Source organism: Myxine glutinosa, chromosome 6, assembly GCF_964187855.1.
Source record: "Myxine glutinosa chromosome 6, kmMyxGlut1.1, whole genome shotgun sequence".
Lineage (NCBI taxonomy): Eukaryota > Metazoa > Chordata > Myxini > Myxiniformes > Myxinidae > Myxine > Myxine glutinosa.
The window spans coordinates 169,150,994-169,175,713 of record NC_136266.1 but is presented as its reverse complement, the minus strand read 5'-3'; the positions used below and the strand labels follow the sequence as shown (position 1 = coordinate 169,175,713).

General features: G+C 48.1%; 1 protein-coding gene across 9 annotated transcripts in view; it reads right to left on the bottom strand.

Annotated features, from left to right (window-relative positions):
• The window catches only part of YTHDC1 (YTH N6-methyladenosine RNA binding protein C1), a 105,252-nt gene extending 85,234 nt beyond the window's left edge, over nucleotides 1-20,018 (bottom strand). For 5 of the 9 annotated variants that reach the window (XR_013623913.1, XM_068097983.2, XM_068097985.2 and 2 more), the window contains exons 1-4: nucleotides 19,954-20,018; nucleotides 16,882-16,950; nucleotides 10,676-10,743; nucleotides 9,133-9,186 (exon numbers count right to left, since the gene is read on the bottom strand). Coding sequence is in view for 8 of the 9 variants with exons in the window: in XM_068097983.2 (XP_067954084.2) it covers nucleotides 9,133-9,186; nucleotides 10,676-10,743; nucleotides 16,882-16,950; nucleotides 19,954-19,966 (204 nt within the window). In the remaining variant the exon portion in view is untranslated. The remainder of the gene's footprint in view (nucleotides 1-9,132; nucleotides 9,187-10,675; nucleotides 10,744-16,881; nucleotides 16,951-19,953) is intronic. The other 4 variants (XM_068097984.2, XM_078780870.1, XM_068097987.2 and 1 more) reach the window with 1 other exon arrangement.
• Nucleotides 20,019-24,720: the final 4,702 nt, after the last annotated feature.

Below are 24,720 nucleotides of genomic sequence, written 5' to 3'. Positions count from 1 at the left end.
GAAAACAAAATGGGGGGCCAATTGAGGGAAATGGGGGACAAATCCGCCCGGGAAATAAAACAGATGGGGGATCAATTATGAGAGGTAAAAAACGGGCTGGAAAGCAAAATGGACACCCGAGGGGAGTTAATAAAAGAGATGGGGAAAGACATAAGGCACAGGTCGAGCGGGAAAGTCGCATTGGTACGCGACGGGGTAGCGCGACCTGAGGAACGCATGGAGAGCCGGGTAGAGCAGAGCACAGTTAAGTGGACCGGGGTAGAAATCGCAACACGGGGTGTGGAAAAGCCGACATCCGCCGAGTTGGGAAATCAAATTTTATGTGCACTGGCCGTCGTCGACGAAAAAGAAAATGAAATCTGTATAGTTGAAATTGGGGACGAAGAGACGGCAGAAGCTGGAATTAAATCGACGAAAGGAATGGAATATTTGCAAAGTCCGTGTTCGCATTGTGATGTCGTGCTGCCTAACCCCAATAAAGGTTTGCAGGTGCAGTTGAAGGAGAAGAAAATCCCGAAGGTGAGTAGGAGCGTGTATGGCACGAGAATGTATGGCGCGAAAGTGTTTGGCGGGAAAACATTTTTCGCGCGCTTGGGATCGCGACGTCACCCGGGCGCTCGTGGAAGGTCCGTGGGGAGGTGTACAAGAACGCATGGCGCACGTGTGTGAAAGAAGTGTGCACTGAAGCGCGAGTGTATGACGGAATGTGAGTGGGAAGAGTGTGAAACGGAGTGTGATTATAGAGTGTGCGATGGCCAAAGAGGGTGTGCGAGAATGCACACCGGAGCGTGTTGTAGAGCGTGTGCGGGAGTGCACACCAGAGCACGTGATTGGGTGTGCAACCAGAGAGTGCACACCCGTGGGTAAGTGTGCGCTGAGTGGGTGTGTACCCAGAGTACACACCCGTGGTAGTTACCAAGTATGTAACAAAAGTGTGCGCGAGGGTGTGCGATGGCCAAGTGTGTAACGGAGTGTGCGAGTGGTATGAGTGCGCAAGGGTGTGTGATAAGGGAGTGTGTGAACGGCGTGAGTGCGCCTGAGTGGTGTGCACCGGAGTGTGCAAGGAAAGAGAATGCACGAGCGAGTGCAGTAATAGAATGCAGGGTATGTATAGGAGGCGCTGGAGTGCCTCGGTGTGCGAGTGTGGAGTGGGTCGCGTGTGTTGAGAACGCGGCTCGGGCATCGACGCAGACCGGGGGAGCGTTTCGGCCAACGTATAGCCGACGCGAGCTCTCGGGGCGTGGTGTGCTTTGTGTGCTGCGGGGACCGGCGGGGATCGCTGCCGCGGCGGTCTCGCAAGGAGCGCCGTGCACGATTCGTGCCGGGCCCTGCCCTGTATGGTCGGTGCCGCGCCTTGGCGAAAGAGGCAAACAGCACGGTTCAAGGGGAGGAAGGAGAGGTCGGACCTTCGCCCCCTGGTGGGCGCGGTGCTCCGACCGGGGGAGGTTGGGCCATCGTGCCGGGGCTCGTAAGGCCTCGCGCAGAGATGGCGCCTGGAACCTTGGCCGAAGTATGCCTCCTCCCCAGAACCGAAAATGCCGGACGGACCCAACCTACAGGAGACCAACCACCCGCATGCATTGCTCGGCTTTTCGAAGCCGAGCTGTGATGGAAATGTATTGCCGCACGGAGAGGCTCGAGTGGAGTGGACAGTTAGCCATAGTGTTGGCGAATGGTAGCTTTACCATTCATGGGGGCACATGAGCGCTAGATTATGGGGTGGCAGTGAAAACTAGCCGAGGGCGGGCTAGGATATTGTTAGGGATTTAGAGATGACAATAGGAGACATGAGATTTAAGTAGTGACTTTTGTACAGGTAGAGGGGACGTATAGAGATTAGAAGGATGATAATGACGAGGGAGTGCTTAGTGTAAGGGAAGACGGGAAAGCACGAGTATTAGAGGGAAGTAGTTAGTTAGATGATGCTGTGTGTGTGTAAAAGTGTATAAGTGGTGTATTGAGGACATAGGGAATGGTGTTGAGTGAATGGACTTGCATGGTGTGCAACAACAACAACAACAACAACAACAACAGCATGCATTTTAAGGCCATTTTCCCTGCTAGAGCGGGGGTTAGCCTTGCGGTCCCCATGACAATCTTCTCCATTTTGCCCTATTTTCTACATCTCTCTTTGTTAACCCCCTTGCCCGCATTTCTTCTTCCACCATCTTTAGCCAAGTCTTTCTCGGTCTTCCCCGTCCTCTACTTCCTTCTACAGTCATTTCCATCACTCTTCTCAACCAGTCACTTTCATCCTTCCTCAACACATGACCAAACCATCTCAACCTGTTCTTGCATGCATGGTGTGCAAGTGGGGAATATTTGGTGTGTGGAATGAGTGGTGTGGAATGAGTGGTGTGGAGTGCATGGTGCGAAGGAGTGGATGGGGGAAGATGGACCCCTTCACGAATACCCGGGGAGGGTAGTTTAAAGTTAGATCGAGGGTTTAGGTAAATTATTGGATATTGACACCTGTGGTGCAGGTAGTAGCAACAAAGTGCTTGGATGGGTGCATGAGTCTATGGAAATGGCTGGGCATGTGGGCTTTGTTGGTGCATATGGTTATTGGGGCACTCCGCCACTGGTAGTCTGTCGGCCAGGTGAGGCCGCAGGTAGGCTCTGGGAGCCCGTTGGAGTCAGAGTAGTGTTCAGTGGGGCCCGAGGATCCTAGGAGAGGACCCAGGTAGCCCAATGCCAGAGAGGGCATCAGAGGGGTGAGAGAGCCAGGAGGGGCCTTCCCCAATTTAGGGTAGTCGCAAGGAGCAAGGTAAGTTCGGGTGGCGACTTCAGTGGCGGTGGTGCGCAGGTAGTTGGATCTGCTGGTGGAGCCACACGACCCAGCCCTGAAATTGTGCAAAGGCACAGTAAGAAAAATTGGGGAGTGAGACCCAAATTCGTAGGGCACCACAGGGTGTCAATGGGAATTGGTTTTTAGAACCACATAGTGTAACGATGGCCAATTGAATTGGCAGGGCAAAACCCCGGGTAGTGTAACTGAGTTAATGTTATTAGAGGATAGTTAGGATGAGAAATCTCTTCGCACCATCCGCATCCACTCACCAAGGAGACGGAACTCCACACCGGGTTTTGCAAATGATTTGGATGGTAAAGACGCATCTTGAATGAATGGGACATTGTGTGCAATTCCATCTCTTCCTTCTTGGGAGGGATTGGACGACGAATTTGGCATAGAGGGGGGATATGGGAGGCAGAACGCAGAGACGGATTTGTAAAGTGTAAATACAGGGAAGGGCAAGGGTAGTGTCGGCTGACATGGGGGGTTACGAATGGCTAGGGACGAGCTTTCTCTGCTCGCTCTCCCACGCCCCTCATGTTGCATTGCCTTGTATTGTGTGTACCCTTGCACCCTGTCCTCCGCTAACTCTGCTTTGTCTTTCCTCCCCACCCATGGACCCATTTTGTTTTTGAGGGGAGTGTGCAGGAACACTGAGCTGTGCAGCTGCACTATGCTACACCGGTGTAGCTGCACTCTGCTACCTGTTGCTGCACCAATACACCCTATGGACCACACGTTCTGTGGCCTGCCATCCTTGCCGAGCAGACATTTGCTGCAAACGTTACCTTGCACCTGTGGACCACTGGTTTTAAGTGGCGTCAATGTCACGCAGATGGACCGTGAGATTGGCCCTGCTGATAAATAAAAACGGACACGGTTTGTGCATTTTATACTTTGGTGCGTCAGGAAAGAAGACTTCAAGTTTTTATTATGGCACACCGAAGACGAAGCAGGAAGACGCAAGATGCAGCAGCCAAGCAGCAGCCAAGCAGCAAATGTGCCATTTAAATGTGACATTTATTATGAAATGATGATTGTGCATTTTTGTGCATTTTTGTGCATATTGGTGTATTGGTGTATTGCATTGTTGGTTCCCTCCTCCAAATTTTCTTTCCCACAAAAGAACAGGTCCTGGGTTATAGAGATGTAAATAATTCGTTTAGTCTTGTAAATAGCATGCTCCCCACAGGCTTTATGCATAGTTCGAGAATTATTTCCGCAATTCGGTTAGCTGTGGGTGTGAGTCAGTTAGTACACAACGCAGTAGGTGGGACATATCTGGTGTCGTACAAACTGTCACATACAGAGTGTTAGATTAAATGTGGAGGGCAACCACATCTAAGTGTCACACGGAATTTAAAGAGTAGTCCTGAACCTTGCTCAAAACCGGTCGTTCTCACTTGTGTGGGTTCGGCTCGGGGACGACCCTGGCGAAGGAGGGGGGCAGTGCTACGGTTTTGAGATTTGTACATACGACATCATTAAAGGCTAAAGGTTTGCCCCCCCATAGTTAGTCAACGAGCAACACGTAGGCCCACTTAGAGTATTAGTTATGTCATAGTATGTGTGAGTATAGGCCATTTCCACTCATGATACCTGCGTTGCGTAACGACATAAGTTTAGGTCCTTTCAGTTTGCATCCACCCTCCAATTCCACCTATGGGCATAATTGATCCCACGCCCCATTTTGGCTGATCCCTCCGTTTGTTACGCTTTGGCTGCCAGCAGCATTCGCTGCCCTTTGTTCGCTCTAACTAGTCGAGTAAACACGAGGTAGGCCTAAGAGGGAGGAGACCGGGGTCGAGGTGGGGTGGCGTCAAAGCGGAGCGTCAGAGGCGATGACGGTAAGGGCCACCAACCAACCAGGGCTCTAAGGGCATGGCGTGATAGGGCGTGGTAAGGCGCGTCTGGCAAATGCTAGAAGGTTCGCGGGGCGTGCCTATAAAAGCCTGTGCACAAAGCCCTTGGAGGACTTACGAGAACTTGCACGAGAGGAAGGACTGACCCGAAGGACTGAGGCGAAGGAGAGGACTTGCACGAGAGAAGAGGGCTGGTTGGAAGCGCATTGAGAGCACTTCATTGTGTTCGCACTTTGAGGCTATTCGCCTATTATGTACGCAGCCACGCGAGTGAACGCGGCAATAGCTGCCAGAGCCCAGACCCTACCGTTCGCCCCGTATTATCCCGTGTGCGCCAACGACACGCGGAGAGCTCCTGCCTGCTACGGGATCCATCTTCGCGGTACGAGCTGGGGACCGGAGAGAGAGCTGCACGGAAGCCATCCCTGGACGCGCTGGTGACCATCAACCTGACCTTCATCAGCAAGCCCCATGTGAGTGTGTCTGTGTGTGCGACGGGCCCGTTTGTCTGGGGTATTAAGTTAAGACTGTTCTTAAGGATTGCCCTGTGTCTCTTGTTCTTCTCATCATTGTGAATAGTGGAAATAAACCTTGTTCTTTCTTCCAATTCGATCGCCTACGTGTTTTCCATGATTGACTAAGCGTGGTACGAATTAAGGTTGCTTGAATCGGGTTCCATCTATAACGGCGCGGATCACGTGTACGCAAAACCGCTCGGCGTCTTCCATCAGCACGTGATTTGTGCGGGGCTTATTTCCTCGTTTCTGGGCAGCGCGAGTAATTAGGTATTAGTGATTCTAGTCCTACGACCCTATTTCGCGCTGTCCGGGAAGGACGTTATAGGTCCCGGGTCCCGTCGGTCGGGAAAGGGAAAGGGAAAGGGAAAGGGAAAGGGAAAGGGAAAGGGAAAGGGAAAGGGAAAGGGAAAGGGAAAGGGAAAGGGAAAGGGAAAGGGAAAGGGAGAGAGAGAGAGAGAGAGAGAGAGAGAGAGAGAGAGAGAGAGAGAGTCGGTCCGCTACCACGACGACACGGACCGCGCTGCTTGCCGGGTTTCTCCGCGAACCAAAGCGTGGACGGGAGCGGAGCGTGAGCTTGGAGCCGGACCTCGACGCCGGAGTCATCTGCCCGGACCTTCCTCCCCTGCCATCTGCCTGGACCTTCTCTTCCTTCCTACCACTACCCCTTTCGTGTAAGTCCGTTTGTGTTGTCCTGGGTGTGATAATTAAGAGTGTATAAGATTGCCCTGTGTCTGCTGCTTCTTCTTCTTCTTCCCTTGTACATGCCCTTCATTCGTTTCCTCTTCGGGTTTTTGTACGTAGTTAATAAATCTTTGTTCTCCCTTACTTTGGTTTCCTCTCATCCGATCACTTTCGTGATTTCCTCAATTGAGTACCGGTGGCACGATTTGAACCGCTCAGAATCGGGTTAGTCTTTTTGTTAACGGCCCGAGTCGCAGCTCGCTTCGCTCGGCGTATCCATTAACGCTGCGGCCCGGGTGGGAGTTATCACCTCGCTTACGGTCGGTACTAGTAAGCAGGTATTTGGGACTGCATTGACCAATGACCCTGGCTACTACCGACCGGAAGTGACGTCATAATTTCCAGGATCGGAGACGGCCAGCTTAAAAGACAAGGGGACTAACCCCCCCCCCCCCCCTTGGTAACGGGAGTGCCGTACCCCGAATCCACAACATTACATACATACATACAGTGGGGAGAACAAGTATTTGATACACTGCCGATGTTGCAGGTTTTCCCACTTACAAAGCACGTAAAGGTCTGTAATTTTTATCATAGGTACACTTCAACTGTGAAAGACGGAATCTAAAACAAAAATCCTGAAAATCACATTGTATGATTTTTAAGTAATTAATTTGCATTTTATTGCATGAAATAAGTATTTGATCACCTACCAACCAGTAAGAATTCCGGCTCTCACAGACCTGTTAGTTTTTTCTTTAAGAAGCCCTCCCATTCTCCACTCATTACCTGTATTAACTGCACCTGTTTGAACTCGTTATCTGCATAAAAGACGTCTCCAGACCGTCTCCGACCACAAAGACCGCAAAGACCGACCGCAAAGCCGTCTCCAGACCTGTCCACACTCAATCAGACTCCAACCTCTCCACAATGGGCAAGACCAGAGAGCTGTCTAAGGACATCAGGGACAAATTTGTAGACTTGCACAAGGCTGGGATGGGCTACAGGACAATAGGCAAGCAGCTTGGTGAGAAGGCAACAACTGTTGGCGCAATTATTAGAAAATGGAAGAAGTTCAGGATGACAGTCAATCTCCCTCGGTCTGGGGCTCCATGCAAGATCTCACCTCGTGGAGCCTCAATGATCATGAGAAAGGTGAGGGATCAGCCCAGCACTACACGGCAGGACCTGGTCAATGACCTGAAGAGAGCTGGGACCACAGTATCAAAGAAAACCATAAGTAACACACTACGCCGTCATGGATTAAAATCCTGCAGCGCACGCAAGGTCCCTCTGCTCAAGCCAGCGCATGTCCAGGCCCGTCTGAAGTTTGCCAATGACCATCTGGATGATCCAGAGGAGGAATGGGAGAAGGTCATGTGGTCTGATGAGACCAAAATAGAGCTTTTTGGTTTATACTCCACTCGCCGTGTTTGGAGGACAGAGAAGGATGAGTACAACCCCAAGAACACCATCCCAACCGTGAAGCATGGAGGTGGAAACATCATTCTTTGGGGATGCATTTCTGCAAAGGGGACAGGACGACTGCACCGTATTGAGGGGAGGATGGATGGGGCCATGTATCGCGAGATCTTGGCCAACAATCTCCTGCCCTCAATAAGAGCATTGAAGATGGGGCGTGGCTGGCTCTTCCAGCATGACAACGACCCGAAACACACAGCCAGGGCAACTAAGGAGTGGCTCCGTAAGAAGCATCTCAAGGTCCTGGAGTGGCCTAGCCAGTCTCCAGACCTGAACCCAATAGAAAATCTTTGGAGGGAGCTGAAAGTCTGTGTTGCGCAGCGACAGCCCCCAAACCTGAAGGATCTGGTGAAGATCTGTATGGAGGAGTGGGCCAAAATCCCTGCTGCAGTGTGTGCAAACCTGGTTAAGAACTACAGGAAACGTCTGATCTCTGTAATTGCAAACAATGGTTTCTGTACCAAATATTAAGTTCTGTTTTTCTGATGTATCAAATACTTATTTCATGCAATAAAATGCAAATTAATTACTTAAAAATCATACAATGTGATTTTCAGGATTTTTGTTTTAGATTCCGTCTTTCACAGTTGAAGTGTACCTATGATAAAAATTACAGACCTTTACGTGCTTTGTAAGTGGGAAAACCTGCAACATCGGCAGTGTATCAAATACTTGTTCTCCCCACTGTACATACATACATACATACATACATATATATATATATATATATATATATATATATATATATATATATATATATATATATATATATAGTGTTGTGGTTTTTAGAACCCCTCACTTTGTAAATAATACTTGTAAATATTCCCTTTGTAAAGGTAATCGGAGCACCCGTAGTTAGGCCACAACAACACGTAGGACACCATAGGACTTGTAGTTATTTCCTTAGTATGTGTATCAGATAAGGCTGTGTTCCCAATAGTTGAATCTGCATTGCATTAATCAAATAACATAGTTCCTTTTCAATTCCATTCAATTCCATTCAATTCCATTCATTTTGCGGCTTGACTCTCTCCAAATTGTGGTACGCGCCTCTGCTCGCCCAGCAGCGTTCGCTGCCTGGCTCAAAACGCCATTACGCACGCGGTCAAGCTGGAGAAGAAGGGCGGAGCGCCAGGAGGAGGCGTGGCCCCCCCGTCAACTCGTCATCAAAGGTGGAGCCAGCGAGCCCTCGTCAACCAACCAGGGCTGAGGTGAGCTCGCTGGTGGGCGTAGCCCTATGAAGCGCGGCTTAATCGACGCCCGCGTTATATAACGGCGAGCGGAAAGCCCTTTCACGGACTGCGGATGGGGGACTGAAGTTGCACCACGCTCTCGTACGAACTGCGTGCTGGGACTCGCATGGACTTCTTCGGATTCGGATTCGCAAGGCCTTGGTGAAAGAGCGCACTGAGTAACATCTGCGCGAGGGTACCCCCTGAGATACGAACAGTACGAAAGAGAGAGAGGGAGTTGGGAGTACAAGTATTACGTACGCATCCCAGTTTCCTCCGCTATATTCTTAAGGTCCGGTCGCGCGCAAATGACATGAAGGTGCCTACCATTCTTCGCCGCGGACCTGGAGCTTGGACCGAAGCCGGATCACGTCGCCTGGAACCATCTACTTGGACCTTCCTCTCCTACTACTACCCTCCCGTGTACGTCTGTTTGTTCGTCCTGGGGTTAATAAGACTGTATAGGTAAGGTTGCACTATGTCCTGCTTCTTCTTCTTCTTGTATATTATTTCCCTTTCGTTTCCTCTTTGATTGTTGTAATAAATCCTGTGTTCTTCCTTACCCTTTTGGTTTCTTCTCCATTCGATCGCTTTCGTCTTTTCTCTCCATTGGGTACCTGCGGCACAATTTGGTCAACCGCTCAGGATCGGGTTTAGTTCCTTTGTTAATGGCTCGGGCTTCGGATTGCTAAACCGCTCGGCAATTTCCATCTTGTCCGCGGCCCGAGCGGGAATTATCTCCCTGCTTTGCGGTCGGATTGGCACTCAGGTATTTGGGACTCCATTGACCAATCACCCTGGCCAATCTCGACCGGAAAGGAGCGTCATAATTTCCAGGATCGGGGGATGGCCAGCTTAAAAGACAAGGGGATTAACCCCCCCTTGGTAAGGGGAGAGCCGACCCCCCAAATCCGCAACAATATATATATATATATATATATATATATATATATATATATATATATATATATATGCATGAACGTCCCGCCCTACATCTGGCAAATAAAATACATTTACATCTTCATGATTCATATATGAATCAAATTGGCGCCCCTTTATATGAACTTTTCTCGAGCATTACTTGGTTCCTCTTAAGAACACAAAGGTAAACAAGCATGCACACGAGATTTTTTTTGAATGTCCTTTCTATTCTATTGTTTGGCATTTTCTGCAAGGTATGGAATGTCCCTTCTTTTCTCTCGTTTGCCATATGGCACATACCATATATAAAGGAGCCTCTTCTATGCCCCTGGCATTTTCCCCAAGAATAATCTTTATTGTCCCATATCCAGGGAAATTCCTCTTTGGCCCCATTACTCATTGGTGAAGAATCACTTTTAAAATTCTAGTATCGGGGTCCAGATCTTCACCGAAATTGAATTGATTCTTCTGTCACAAACCCAACCTGTCCACCAAGTTTCATCCGAATCCGTCTATAACCTTTTGAGATATCGTGTTATATATTGTTTTGGCCCTATCTCTCAAGGATGAAGAATAATTTTAGAAAAATTTATTGGATCCAGATCCAGATCTTCAATAAATCGAATCATTTCGTCCTCGTCACATACCCAACTCTCCACCAAATTTTGTCTAAATCCAACCACAACTTTTTGAGATATCCTAGTCAGACAGACAAGCATCCAGACAGACAAGCAAACAAACAAACAAAATCAAACAGGGGTGAAGCCGTAACCTCTGCACATCTTCGGTGACGGAAGTGGTGGTAATAGTTAAAAAATCATAGTATCCTGATCTTCACCAAAATCGAATCATTTTTTACTCATCTCATATCCAACCTCACCAAATTTCAGCCGAATCCGTTTTACAACTTTTTGAGATATCCTGCAAACAGACAGATAGACAGACAAACAAACAAGCACAGTGGTGAAAACAACCTATGCCCATCTACGGTGGTGGCGGTAAGACAAATAATAATAATAATAATAATAATAATAATAATAATAATAATAAGCCAGTCCGGGTAATTGTTGTTCGTAATTGTTGTCCACAGCCGTTGCATTTAAAAGGAATAAGCAATGGATTAACCATTCACAGGCACACATTTTGTTGTGAGTGCAAACAAATAAAAGAAATAAAGCAAAATACCTGTTCAGCAATTCCTAATTCCGCTCTCTCTACTCGGGCAATTGGCACCTGACCTGGATGTTTTGCAGCTGTGTAGGTAATAAGGAAAAAAAAGAAGAAGATAAAAACACTCAAAGCATCAAAATAAAAAAAGAGAAAAGTTAAATAATGCATTTCACTTTAGGTTTTAATAAGGTAGGGAGACCAAGACAGAACATTGGAGTGCGAGAATAACTAGGTTAAATGGATATGTGTTAGGGGAGGGACAGAGAAAGTTGAGATAAACAAACAGGGATCGTGGCTCTCTTCTGGTTTGTGGTCTGATCGTGATGGCTGTTGGTTTTTACCTGCTTTATGAAAGCAAAGATTCCTGTAAGGGGTCTGTCCCGTTTTTCTGTTGTCGTTTCATCCCTGCTTTCCAAATTGTGTTCATAACCAATTCCCATGTTTTATCTGCATCTCCGTAATCAAGATTGTAGATTAGTCTTTGTGTCTATCTGGCCTATCTCTCTAGGCCTCAGCTAGGAAGCGGTGCCTCATTTGACTTAGGACTGACACATATTATTTCTCTTATCCTGGGTGTACTCCCTTCATGCTGCTCAACTCGTTTATTTTACTTCCGCCTTTTTATTTTTTTGGGGTATTTGACATTTTGAACCCACCCTCAGGCCTTCGAGGGTGAGGCCAAAAATGATATTGCTCTCACATTTTATTGCCATGTGGTGATGATAACTACCAAGATTGGCGAATTTCTGCACAATCCCTGAGGAGAGTGACGGACATGACAAGGCAGGATAGGGACAAGGATAGAGCACTACAGGGAACTACAGGGACAAGACAGGACAGGGACAAGAATGAGGCAGGGATGAAGCAGGACAAGGACGAGGAAAGCCAAGATGGGACAGGGACGAGGCAGGACAAGAACGGGCCAAAGTGGGATGGGGCAGCACGGGATGAGGCAGGGTGGGACGAGGCAGGACAGGACGAAGAAGGACAGGACAAAGCAGAACGCATGATGGAGGACAGGAAAAAGCAGGATGGAAAAAGCAGGACAGAACCAATTACAATATCCCCCTTTTTATGGCATAGCTGTCTGGAACAGCGTATGTATGTATGTATGTATGTATGTATGTATGTATGTCCCTCACAAGATTCAACCAATCAGAGCTGAGGATCTGGTCACATGACAGGGGGACAGCATGTAGTAATAATTACAGTTGCATATTTTACTAAAAGGAAATATAATAACCTTCTGTGGAACGTTTTGAGGTCCCAGCGAGTGTTGTAAGGTAGGGAGGAGGTTTCAGAAATTATTCAATACAATTATGATTTTGAAATGTGATAGCCACGGACCTTGCTCCCAAATCCAGAAGTGAACAGATGACGATGGTTCGCTGGTTTGATAATATCTCAACACAATCGTGATTTAACATTATATTTTTATATCTTAATACTATAGTATTAATTTGTGATTGAATGATGAATGATGAATGATGGTAGAAATGAGTTGCTTCGACAGTCGACATGAAATATAACAATCACCCTGCATCAAATATTGCCACAGAAAGTTGCCTCAAAAAAAAGGAACAGAAATACAGGAATAAGAAGGGGCAAGGTCTCCACGTTTTTCGAAGTTAAGTCTGTTCACAATTGTATTTTGTCGAAACTGTATTTATCTTTCGGTGTGTGAAGTTATTGTGTGCAACTTTGGTTGTTTCTCGGTGTTTATCTTTCATAAATTGATCGTCTGTTTGCCGTGTCGTGTCTTGAGGCCTTGTACAGTGTGCACTGTACAACCTTGAGGCTTTGTTTTTCTCTCAGCGGTCCGTCGTTTGTGATCCAATAACTTTCGTTCTCTGTATTCCCAGGCTTTTCACCCATAGCCTACTTCCTTGTGTAAATCTCAACTCAAAAAAAAAAACAAAAAAAAAAACAAACAAAAAAAAAAACAACATTTCCTTCTCTGTTCTCATTCGTTTATTCATTCTTATTCGTTCATTCGTTCTTCGACCACGTGTTTCTCCCCCATTTCCCCAGATAGTTTTCACTCATTAACCTTCAATGTTTACACTTTCCCCTCAAGTTATGTATTCCGTCATATTTTATAACACCTTTTTCTTCTTCTTTAAAAGGCTGCTTTCGACTTGCTCACCAAATCAATTCATCCCAAAAAAAATATCCATCTCCTATAGTGCCTTTCTTCTACATTCCCTAAACTCTCCTGCACTCCATCCTCCATCCAGCGTCCTTAAACGTATTTTTAACTCGAAGGTCACAAGAAACTCATTTTGCAATAAATGTTCGTTTCCCATAAATCGTACACTTTCAAAAATCCAATCTCACCCCTCCCCTCCAAATCTTCCCCATTACCCCTCCCCTCCAAATCTTCCCCATCACCCCTCCCCTCCAAATCTTCCCCATCACCCATCCCTTTCAAATCTCCCCCCTTGCCCCCTCCCTCCTAAACTACCCCCTCACCCCTCCCCGCCAAGACGCCCCCTCGCCCCTCCCCTCCTAGACTCCTGCCTCACCCCTCCCCTCCAAATCTCCCCCATATCCCATCCCTTCCAAATCCCTCCCCTTGTCCCTTCCCTCCCAAACTCCCCCCTCACCCCTCCCCTTCAAATCTCCCCACCCTCATTGCTTCTCAATTTCCCCCCTCTCACTCCCCCTCCTCAAAGCGTCCTCCCCGCTTCTTCCCCCTTCAAACTCTCACCTCCATCTCCCCCAACCTTCTGCCTCGCTCTTCGCCCTCCTCAAATAACACCTCATTGTGACTCACCCAATCACCATCAAACCTTTTGTCCGCCCCATCCTTCCCTTTCTCCGAGCTATTCTGAAATCTCTGACACACCTTCAACAGCTCTCCCTATCTCTTCCACCTCTTCCACATCTTACCCTACCCCTCCTCCCCCCTGTTCTGTATCTGATGCTCCCCCTTCCTCTTCATTAACGGTATGGACCTCAAACATCCGGGGCCTTCGTTCAAACTTAACTGATCTCTCCATACAGGTTGCTTCTGTCAAACCAGACGTGATCTGCTTAACAGAAACTTTCCTCCTTTATGATGTCTCTGATTCCATAGTATCTCTCCCGGGCTACTCCCTCCTCCGGTATGATAGACCTGAGCCTCGTCCTGGAGGCGGGGTTGCTATCTTTATCAAAAACTCTCTTCCTCACTCGCCCTGCACTGCACTCTCTCCACCTCACCCCCAGGAATACCTCTGGCTACGGCTTCCCCTTCGCTCCCACCTCTTGTTCATATGTGTGTTGTACCGTCCACCAAACAGTGATGACTCCATCTACATCTCGCTGTCTGATGATATGGACCAACTTCTATCTACTCATCCCAACTCTCTCTTCCTCATATGTGGTGATTTCAATTGTCACCATGCCAGTTGGCTGGGTGTGGGTACCTCTCTCACCAGCCATGGCTCTTCAGCAAAGGACTTCTGCGACTCACTGGGACTGACACAATCTGTCAATTTCCCGACCCGGATCTCAGTCAACGGAACATCTTCTCTTCTGGACTTGGTTATGACTAACTTCTCTGAAAATGTCTGCTGCTCTTCTTCTGCTCCGATCGGATCATCTGATCATGTCCTTGTTAAAGTGGACATCTCTCTGACCATCCTCAGGGAGCCTGCTCAGCGTCGACGAGTCTGGCATTTCACTCAGGCCAACTGGCACGGTCTTCAAGCAGCCATCAATCATCTGGACTGGTCTCCCATCTCTACCACCTCTGACATCAACTCATCCTGGGAATTCTTCCAAAGTAAATTGCTCTCTCTCATGCACAGATTTATCCCATCTCGTCTTCAGTTGTCATACCCTTCCTCCCGTCCATGGTACACGGAATCTTGTGGTGAGGCTGTTGCCCAGAAACAACTTGCCTTCGTCTCCTGGAAAGCAAATCCAACGGAAGGAAATCTCATTTCCTTTCACAAAGCCCGAAACAAGTGTGTGTCCACCCTCAGGAGAGCCAGGAAACAATATCTCTCCGTTCTCAAGACCGAACTCTCTTATCTGTCTCCCTCTTCCAAATCCTGGTGGCGTCTGGTCAAATCCGTTTCTGGTGTTTGTTCCCCCTCCATCCCCTCCCTTACCTCAAACGGCTACACAGCTGACTCCGCACGTGAAAAAGCTGAATGCCTCAACTCTGTGTTTGCCTCTAAATCTTGTGTCCCAAACCCATCCCTCTCTGTACCCACCATACCCAGTCGTACCCTGCTGCTCCTGGACTCCGTGTCCTTTCCTCCTGACAAGGTGGAAAAGCTTCTGTCAACCCTCGACTCTGATTCTGCAACTGGACCCGACGGCATCAGCCCACGGGTCCTAAAATCCTGCTCTGCCGCTCTATCTCACCCTCTCTCTGTTCTCTTCACCCTCTCTTTTGCTCAAGGTCAACTGCCATCTGCTTGGAAATCAGCCAACATCACCGCTTTGCACAAAAAAGGTGCAAAAACAGATCCTAGCAACTACAGACCAATCAGCCTTCTCCCAATTATCAGCAAAGTCATGGAATCCATCATTGCTTCGGATATGAAATCTTTCCTCTTCTCCAATGGCTTGATCTCTGATCATCAATTTGGTTTCAGACCAGGTCACTCTACTCTGGACATGCTGCTTCTGCTGTCTCAACAATGGATGGAGGTCCTCAATGCCAAACAGGAAATTAGAGCTGTCTCCCTCGACATATCACGTGCCTTCGACACGGTCTGGCACCCCGCTCTGCTCACCAAACTCTCCTCCTTTGGTATCCATGGAAATCTCCACGCATGGCTGGCGGACTTCCTCTCTAGTCGTCGTCAACGTGTGGCCCTGAATGGGTTTCTCTCATCTCCTCTTCCTGTTCAGGCTGGAGTTCCCCAAGGCAGTGTTCTGGGCCCCGTGCTTTTTCTGGTCTTCATCAATGATCTCTCTGACTCTCTCGAAAATCCTCTCTATCTCTTTGCTGATGACTCCACTCTCTGCCGCTCCATTCCTCTTCCCTCAGATCGGCAGTCTGCTGCCTCCTCACTCTCTGAAGACCTGGACAAAATCACAGACTGGTCAAACAAGTGGAACATGTCTTTCAATCCTGACAAATCTCACACTCTTACTATGTCTCTCCGAAAAGATCGACTGGACAACCCTCCCATCTACTTTCTCAACAATCCTCTCCAAGAAGTTCTGTCGCTCAAGATTTTGGGTCTCACTATCTGCCATGATCTTTCTTGGGAAAACCACATTTCCAAGCTGGCCTCCAAAGCCAGTCGCCGACTGGGCATCCTCCGTCGTGCGAAGTCCTTCCTCGGCACACCTGAGCTCCTCACCACATACAAGGCTTTCATCCGCAGCTCAATGGAATACTGTTCTCCCCTATGGGCCGGTGCTCCTGCCTCACACCTAGCTCGGCTTCACGCTGTTGAAACCAAAGCTTTCAGAATTATTGGAATCTCCCGCGATGAAGCTATCTCTGAGGGCCTTTCACTCACTCACCGCAGGCAGGTAGGTGGTCTTTCTGTCTTCTACCGACTCCTCTCCGGCCTTGCACCCCCAGCTCTCTCTGTGCTCTGTCCCCCAAATATTCCTACAGGTCGCACAAGATCTGCCAGCAACCCTCTGATGGTTAAACTGCCGAAATCTCGGCTCTCTGCTCACCTTCACTCTTTCATTCCTCTTTTCTCCCGCCTCTGGAACAAACTCCCTCACTCCCTTCAATCCCACTCCTCCCTCCAGGTCTTTAAAACAGCTGTTCACCACCATCTCTTATCTTCCCCCATCCAAAACCTTGATCTTTTCTACCCCCGCTAATTCACCCCAGATCCACCTTGTTTGAAATTCCAACTTCTTTCCTGGAAGTCCTGGCAGTGTCCATATGTTTTATACCTCTCCCACCGCCCCCTTCCCATGCCCCCCCCCCCCCCCCCACAAAGCCCTCGCCCTCTCTCAGATCTCTCGATGTCTCCATGTCTCTCGGTCCCTGCTCTCAAATGTTGTGTTTGTGTCCTTCCCCCTCTCTCCCCATCTTGTCTACCGCTCCCGATGTTATATGTTTTATGTGTCGGTTTGTCTTTCTGTGTGATTAATGTTCGCTCTTTCACGAGCCTCGATCTTGTATACAAAAAAAAAAAAAAAAAAAAAAAAAAAAAAAAGGAGGGAGTAGGGGGTTATGGAGGGAAGGAGAAGTGAATTTTAAATAAATCAACTACAAAGGTTTACTTTAACTAAAAGAGCATACTCACCATCTTTGTGAAGATGCTTAGCATTTGTCTCAGTGTCTCCCACAGCACGATCCGTGTCCATGTCCGATTCTGCATTCACAATAACACATTATTTATTAGAGTACTCAAACTGCACCGATCATTCCGCAAGCTCAAATTACCTGGATTTCCTCTACCCACGACTCTCCTCAAGAAAATCCAGGCTGTGGCCGTGATGAGGAGGCAGAACGACAAACGTCAGGGGAACCTGAAGAACCTGGATTCAAATACAGTATTCCACGACACGGAAGGAAGATTGGCCACTATCGCTTGACGATGACACACAAGGAAGATTGGCCACTGTCGTTCGACGACGACACACAAGGAAGATTGGCCACTGTCATTTGATGACGACACACAAGAAAGACTGGCCACTGTCATTTGATGACGACACACAAGAAAGATTGGCCACTGTCTTTCGATGACGACACAAGGGAGACTGGCCAGTCGTTCGATGACAACACACAAGGAAGATTGGACAGTCGTTCGATGACGACACACAAGATTGGCCAGTCGTTTGATGATGACACACAAGGAAGATTGGCCACTTGCGTTCGATGATGACACACAAGTTATATTGGCCACTGTGGTTCGATGACACACAAGGAAGATTGGCCACTGTCATTCGATGACAACACACAAGGAAGATTGGCCACTGTCATTCAATGACACACAAGGAAGATTGGCCAATGTCTTTCGATGACACACAAGGAAGATTGGCCACTGTCGATCGATGACGACACACAAGGAAGATTGGCCAATGTCGTTCGATGACACACAAGGAAGATTGGCCACTGTCATTCGATGACACACAAGGAAGATTGGCATCTATTGTTCGATGACACACAAGGAAAATTGGCCACTGTTGTTCGATAAAATATAAGGAAGATTGGCCACTAATGTTCAATGACACACAAGGAAGATTGACCACTATTGTTCGATAAAACACAAGGAAGATTGGCCACCATTGTTCGATGACACCCAAGGAAGATTGGCCACACTATCATTCGATGACACACAAGATTGACCATCATTCAATGACGACACAGAAGGAGGGATTGGCCACTGTCATTCGATGACACACAAGGAAAATTGGCCACTACTGGTTGATGACACACAAAATGGCCACTATTGGTCGATGACACACAATAATGGCCACTATTGCTCGATGACGACACACAAGGAAGATTGGCCATTGTCATTCGATGACGACACACAAGGAAGATTGGCCACTCGTTCGATGACACACAAGGAATATTGGTCACTATTGTTCGATGACACAAGGAATATTGGCCACTATTGTTCGATGACACACAAGGAAGATTGGCCACTATTGTTCGATGACACACAAGATTGGCCACTATTGTTCAATGATGACACACAAGGAAGATTGGCCACTGTCGTTCGATGACGACACAAGGAAGATTGTCCACTGTCGTGCGATGACGACACAAGGAAAATTGGCCAACATCGTTCGATGACGACACAAGGAAGATTGGCCACCGTCGTTCGATGACAAACAAGGAAGATTGACCACTATTGTTCGATGACGCCACAAGATTGGCCGTCATTTGATGACACACAAGGAAGATTGGCCACCGTCATTTGATGACACACAAGGAAGATTGGCCACTGTCGTTCGATGACGACACACAAGGAAGATTGGCCACCGTCATTTGATGACACACAAGGAAGATTGGCCACTGTCGTTCGATGACGACACACAAGGAAGATTGGCCACTGTCGTTCGATGACAAACAAGGAAGTTTGACCACTGTCGTTCGATGACAAACAAGGAAGATTGACCACTGTCGTTCGATGACAAACAAGGAAGATTGACCACTGTCGTTCGATGGCACACAAGGAAGATTGGCCACCGTCATTCGATGACGACACAAGGAAGATTGGCCACCATTATTCGATGACAAGGAAGATTGGCCACCGTCATTTGATGACACACAAGGAAGATTGGCCACTGTCGTACGATGACGACACACAAGATTGGCCACTGTCATTCGATGACACACAAGATTGGCCACTGTCGTTCGATGATAGAACACAAGATTGGCCACTGTCGTTCGATGACGACACACAAGGAAGATTGGCTACTGTCGTTCAATGACTAACAAGAAAGATTGGCCATTATTGTTCGATGACAAAAGGAAGATTGGCCACTGTCTTTCGATGATGACAAGGAAGATTGGCCACTGTCGTTCGATGACACACAAGGAAGATTGGCCAGTCTTTCGATGATGACACAAGGAAGATTGGCCACTGTCGTTCGATGACGACGCACAAGGAAGATTGGCCACTGTCGTTCGATGACACAAGGAAGATTGGCCAGTTTTTCGATGATGACAAGATTGGCCACTCTCGTTCGATGACGACACACAAGGAAGATTGGCCACTGTCGTTCGATGACGACGCACAAGGAAGATTGGCCACTGTCGTTCGATGACACACACAAGGAAGATGGGCCACTGTCGTTCGATGACACACGAGGAAGATTGGCCACTGTCGTTCGATGACGACACACAAGATTGGCCACTGTTCGATGACGACACACGAGGATTGGCCACTGTCGTTCGATGACACACGAGGAAGATTGGCCACTGTCGTTCGATGACACACGAGGAAGATTGGCCACTGTCGTTCGATGACGACACACAAGGAAGATTGGCCACTGTTCGATGACGACACACAAGGAAGATTGGCCACTGTTGTTCGATGACACACAAGGAAGATTGGATACTGTTGTTCGATGACGACACACAAGGAAGATTGGCCACTGTCGTTCGATGACGACACACAAAGTCACAAGGAAGATTGGCCACTAATCAACATATCAAGAGGATAAAACAAAGACAAACGGACGTGCGGCCTAGTCGAAATAATACGGGTCGAATCGAATCCTCATAGTTTCTTGGGCAAAAAGATCCATTGGTGCCTCCATTTGATTTATTCGTCGAAACAACTTGAACCGAACAAAAAAAAAATAAACAAATGCTTCAACAACACGAATAGGACAAGAACACCAGTGAACACAACACCTACCTCTGGCCGCCATCACGACGGACTCCTCTGCAACCCGGAAGCCTAATTCCGCTCACTTGTTGTTGTTGTTGTTGTTGCAGTTTCAATGTTCGAGATTGATGTGCCAGGGCAGGACAGAAAGAACGAAAGTACCAACGCGCAGACACATTCAAATCGAACCCTAACTATAGATTACAATATAAATGGCGGAGTCCATTTAGCTCACTTTATTATTGAGAAAAACCGTAATAACAGGAGGCTCGGCTTCGCCCAGCTCCATGGTGACGAAAACCTGCACTCATGGACGTCACGACGTCGACTGATATGACTCCACCCACATTATTACATCATTAGACATACTTGCACCAAGTTTGATTGAAATCCCTCCAGCTGTGTCACATTTGTACCCGACATGACCTCTGACCTCTGACCTTCAACGCAGAAATCGAATCGGCTCGTCTTTCCATCATAATGTTTATTTATCCCAAGTTTGGTCAAAATCCCATCACCGGTTCACAAGTTAGTGCAGTAACAGCATTTTCACGTAATGGTACGTCTGACCTTTGACCCCATAATCCAATCAGTTCCTCTTTACGTCATTGTACATGTATACTCGATCTAATTTTGATTTTAAATCCCTTCAGCCGTTCTCATTTTATCGCGGAAATGAAAACCGATCACGGACGGACGGACGGACGGACAGACGACACGAAAACGTCTCCGGTAACTTCGTCAAAGGTGTTCTGATTGGCTGTACGTACTGCGTAAAACGGCTGGGGGCGTGGCTTTTGGGGGTCGATTGCCTTGCCTGAAGTGTGTCGTGTGCACAGAGTTCGATAAATAAACGAGAGTGCGCAGTTTCTACACCGGTAACGTTACGATCGTGTGCGCACATGAGGGCACGTCCGCCATTACCAAAGAGGGTAAAAATTGCTTGGATAACCTGGATGTACATGCGTGCGCACTCTTGTTTATTTATACCGGGCCGGAACCACCGGAAATCGCACAACCGGAACTCCTCCCACTGAGGGTCATGAATAGGAAATGGTTGATGGCATGACCTTTTTTTTGTCTACAGTTTACACAAAATGTCTCGTTTCAATAAGCGATGAAGCTAACTCCGAGGGCCTTTCACTCACTCACCGCAGGCTAGAGTCCCTGTATAAAGAGAGTTGCGCCATGCCGAGATTTCTGGTCACGTGATTTCGTGGCGCCATTTTGTGTCTAACTTCACCGTGCGTGAACGACAGCTTGGTACGGGAATGTTGTTTATTGCCAAACAAAATGACTGGTTGTTCTGCTTTTGGTTGTTCAAACCAATCTGGGAAATATAAGATGTATAGATTTCCAAGTGATAAAGTCAGAAGACAAATTTGGGAAGCGAAAGTCAGACGAAAGAGCTGGAAAGCGATCGACTCCTCGAGACTCTGCCAGGTAGGCCCACGCCGCTTGATGATCGATGTTCAAAAGCAATTCTATCTGCTCGGTTTTTTTTTGGTTGTCTGTCCGTTGAAAACCCTTTTAAAGGGAAGTGATTTGTGTTTGTTTATAATCTTCAAGGAGCTGACCAAAAATGCATTTCCGTGGGAAGAACCCTGCTCAATTTTTTTCGGGTAGTCCTAGCGGACCTCATATTGTCATTGATTGATGAAATGTCCCGGTACAGTGACATTGCCTGGTCTGCGGTTGGGTAGTTGTCATGTATGCAGTGCAAATGTTCACCGTTGTATCCCTACACCGGGACCGGGTTGTATCCCTACGCCAGACCCCGGATGGCGCTGCTGTGAATCGGGCCTTGATCGGCAGAGTGAATAAACGCGTACGACAATTGATCGCAGTTTGTCGAGATACTTTACATGGCGACGAGGATAAACATTTAGACCATGACTTCTTTCGGCCATATCGATGAATTCGACCCTCATGAGGGGGATTTTGACACGTATTCTGAGCGGTTGTCTTTCTACTTCGAGGCGAACGGCATCGCGACCGAAGGCCGGATGAAGGCCGTCTTCCTGTCCGTTTGCGGAGGTGAGACGTTCACACTCGTTAAAAACCTGATTCGGCCTCGGACAATCCAGGAGCTCACGTATGCAGAGCTCAAGGCCGCTTTGAAGGAACATTGCAACCCATCTCCTTCAGTCATCCTGTGTCGGTTTAATTTTTACATGTGCAGACAGCAGCAAGGTCAGTCGATCGCAGACTTCATTGCACACCTCAAAAAACTGTCACATCTGTGTGAGTTTGGGGACACGATCGATGACATGCTTCGTGATTTGCTGGTGGTTGGCATGTCCGATGACCGCACTCGTAGACGCCTGCTTGCTGAGAGAAGACTGACGTTCCAAAATGCCAGAGACACCGCCATTTCCATGGAAAGTGCTGAACGCAACGCTACAAGCATCGGTGCCACTCGCTCGTCTGGTACCAGCCCTGCTGTGAATCGGTTGGATCATGTTCAGCCAAAACGTTGGAACAAGCCTCCTCGTCAGAAGCCAGTGCAGTCTCAAACCCACAACAACTGTTTTCGGTGCAACGGAAAGCACCCTCCGGAGACGTGTCGGTTCAAACATGCCACCTGCCATTTCTGTTCGAAAACTGGCCATATTGCTCCAGCTTGCATCACTCGCAAATCGGGAAAAGGAAAAGCTGCTGACAAGTTTCATCAGTTTATCGGTTCGGAGGAACCCGAGCTTGACCAGGTGAGCTCTGTTTCCGACAACTCAGAATCGTATGACCTGCTTCATATTGATTCTCACCATAGGCGGGACCCTCTTCTTGCCAATGTTGTCGTCAACAATCGACCATTGCAAATGGAGGTCGACACTGGTGCAGCCGTCTCGCTCATCAGCCATGCTGTTTTCACAAACCTGTGGAGTGATGCTGACCGACCCCATCTGAAACCTACTACCTATGGACTCTCCACCTATACAGGTGAGAAGATTGTTCCCTGCGGTACATGTGACGTCACGGTGGGCTACGATAACCGTGAGTTTCACCTACCCCTGATCGTCATTCCTGGAAAGGGCCCTTCCTTACTCGGCAGGAACTGGTTGAGCATAATTCGACTGAAGTGGGAAAGCATTCATCAACTCCGGGCAGCCAACGTTTCTCCTACCGCAGCATACACACTCAAAAATGTGCTGGATACGTACCCGGATGTCTTCAAGGATGAGCTTGGAACCTTGAAAGGACATACGGCTAAACTCAGGGTTGACCGGGATGCCAATCCTATATTTTGCAGGGCTCGCCCAGTCCCTTTCGCCCTGCGTGAGCGGATTGACAAGGAACTGGATCATCTTGAAAATCTGGGGATCATCGAGCAAATCCAGTATGCCGAATGGGCGGCGCCCATCGTTCCGGTCATAAAATTGGACCAGTCCATCCGCATATGTGGAGATTATAAAATGACCGTGAACAGGTGTTCTTCATTGGATAAATATCCAATCCCGAGGATCGAAGACCTCTATGCTCGTCTCACGGGAGGCAAGACTTTTACGAAACTCGATCTCAAATCCACCTATCTACAGCTCTGCTTGGACGAGAATTCGAAACAGTATCTTACCATCAACACGCATCGTGGGTTGTACAGGTACCACCGACTTAGTTTTGGAGTGAAATCTGCACCTGGAATTTATCAGCGTGTCATGGACAGTTTGTTTGCCGCCGAACGCAACGTCGTTTGTTACCAGGATGATATTCTGGTTACTGGTCGTACGGACGCGGAACATCTACAAAACCTGGAGAGAGTTCTGAAAAAGATTTCGGACTCCGGCCTACGTTTGCATCGAGACAAGTGCAAGTTTATGGTGCCATCAGTCACGTACCTGGGTCATACGATTGATGCCGAGGGTCTACACCCGACAGATGAGAAAGTCTGAGCTATCAAGGATGCTCCTTCTCCACGAGATGTGACCGAATTGAAGTCATACCTCGGTTTGCTTCAGTTCTATGGTCGTTACATCCCGAATGTGACCGACGTTTTGGGCCCCCTTTATCGGCTTTTGAGGAAAGGAGTCTCCTGGAGCTGGGGGTCTACTGAACAATCAGCATTCCAGACCTCTAAGGATCTGCTCAAATCGTCCAATGTTCTCGTTCATTTTGATCCAGAGAAGGATCTTGTGCTGACATGCGATGCCTGTCGGTATGGAGTGGGGAGTGTATTATCACACGTGATGCCTGATGGTACGGAAAGACCGGTTGCATTTGCATCCAGAACGTTGTCCCCGGCAGAGAAAAACTATTCCCAACTTGACAAGGAAGGATTGGGAATCGTTTTCGGCGTCGGCAAATTTCGCCAGTACCTTCTTGGACATCATTTCACGATTCGCACTGATCACAAGCCGCTGGTCAGTCTGTTTGGTCCAACTAAGGCGACATCTGACACACTACCGCCCAGGATCATCCGCTGGTCCCTGTTTCTCGCTGCTTATGACTACACCATATGTTATAAGCCCGGTTCGTCTATCACAAATGCAGATGCCATGAGTCGGTTACCCCTTCCAGAATCCATTGATGATTCGCCTACACCAGGATCCATTATCGCACTGATGGATCATCTGGAAGATTGTGCTGTCGATTCCGGCCAGATCCGCACTCATACTCGACGAGACCCCGTTCTGTCCAGAACTGTCCAGGCTGTACAGCTTGGATGGCATTTGCTACCTGAGGGTGACCCAGATTTTGCGGCTTTTAAAGCACGTAAAAACGAACTCAGCGTGGAAAATGGTTGCCTACTCTGGGGATGTCGTGTCGTGATCCCGAAAAATCTGCGTTCCAGGGTCATGGATG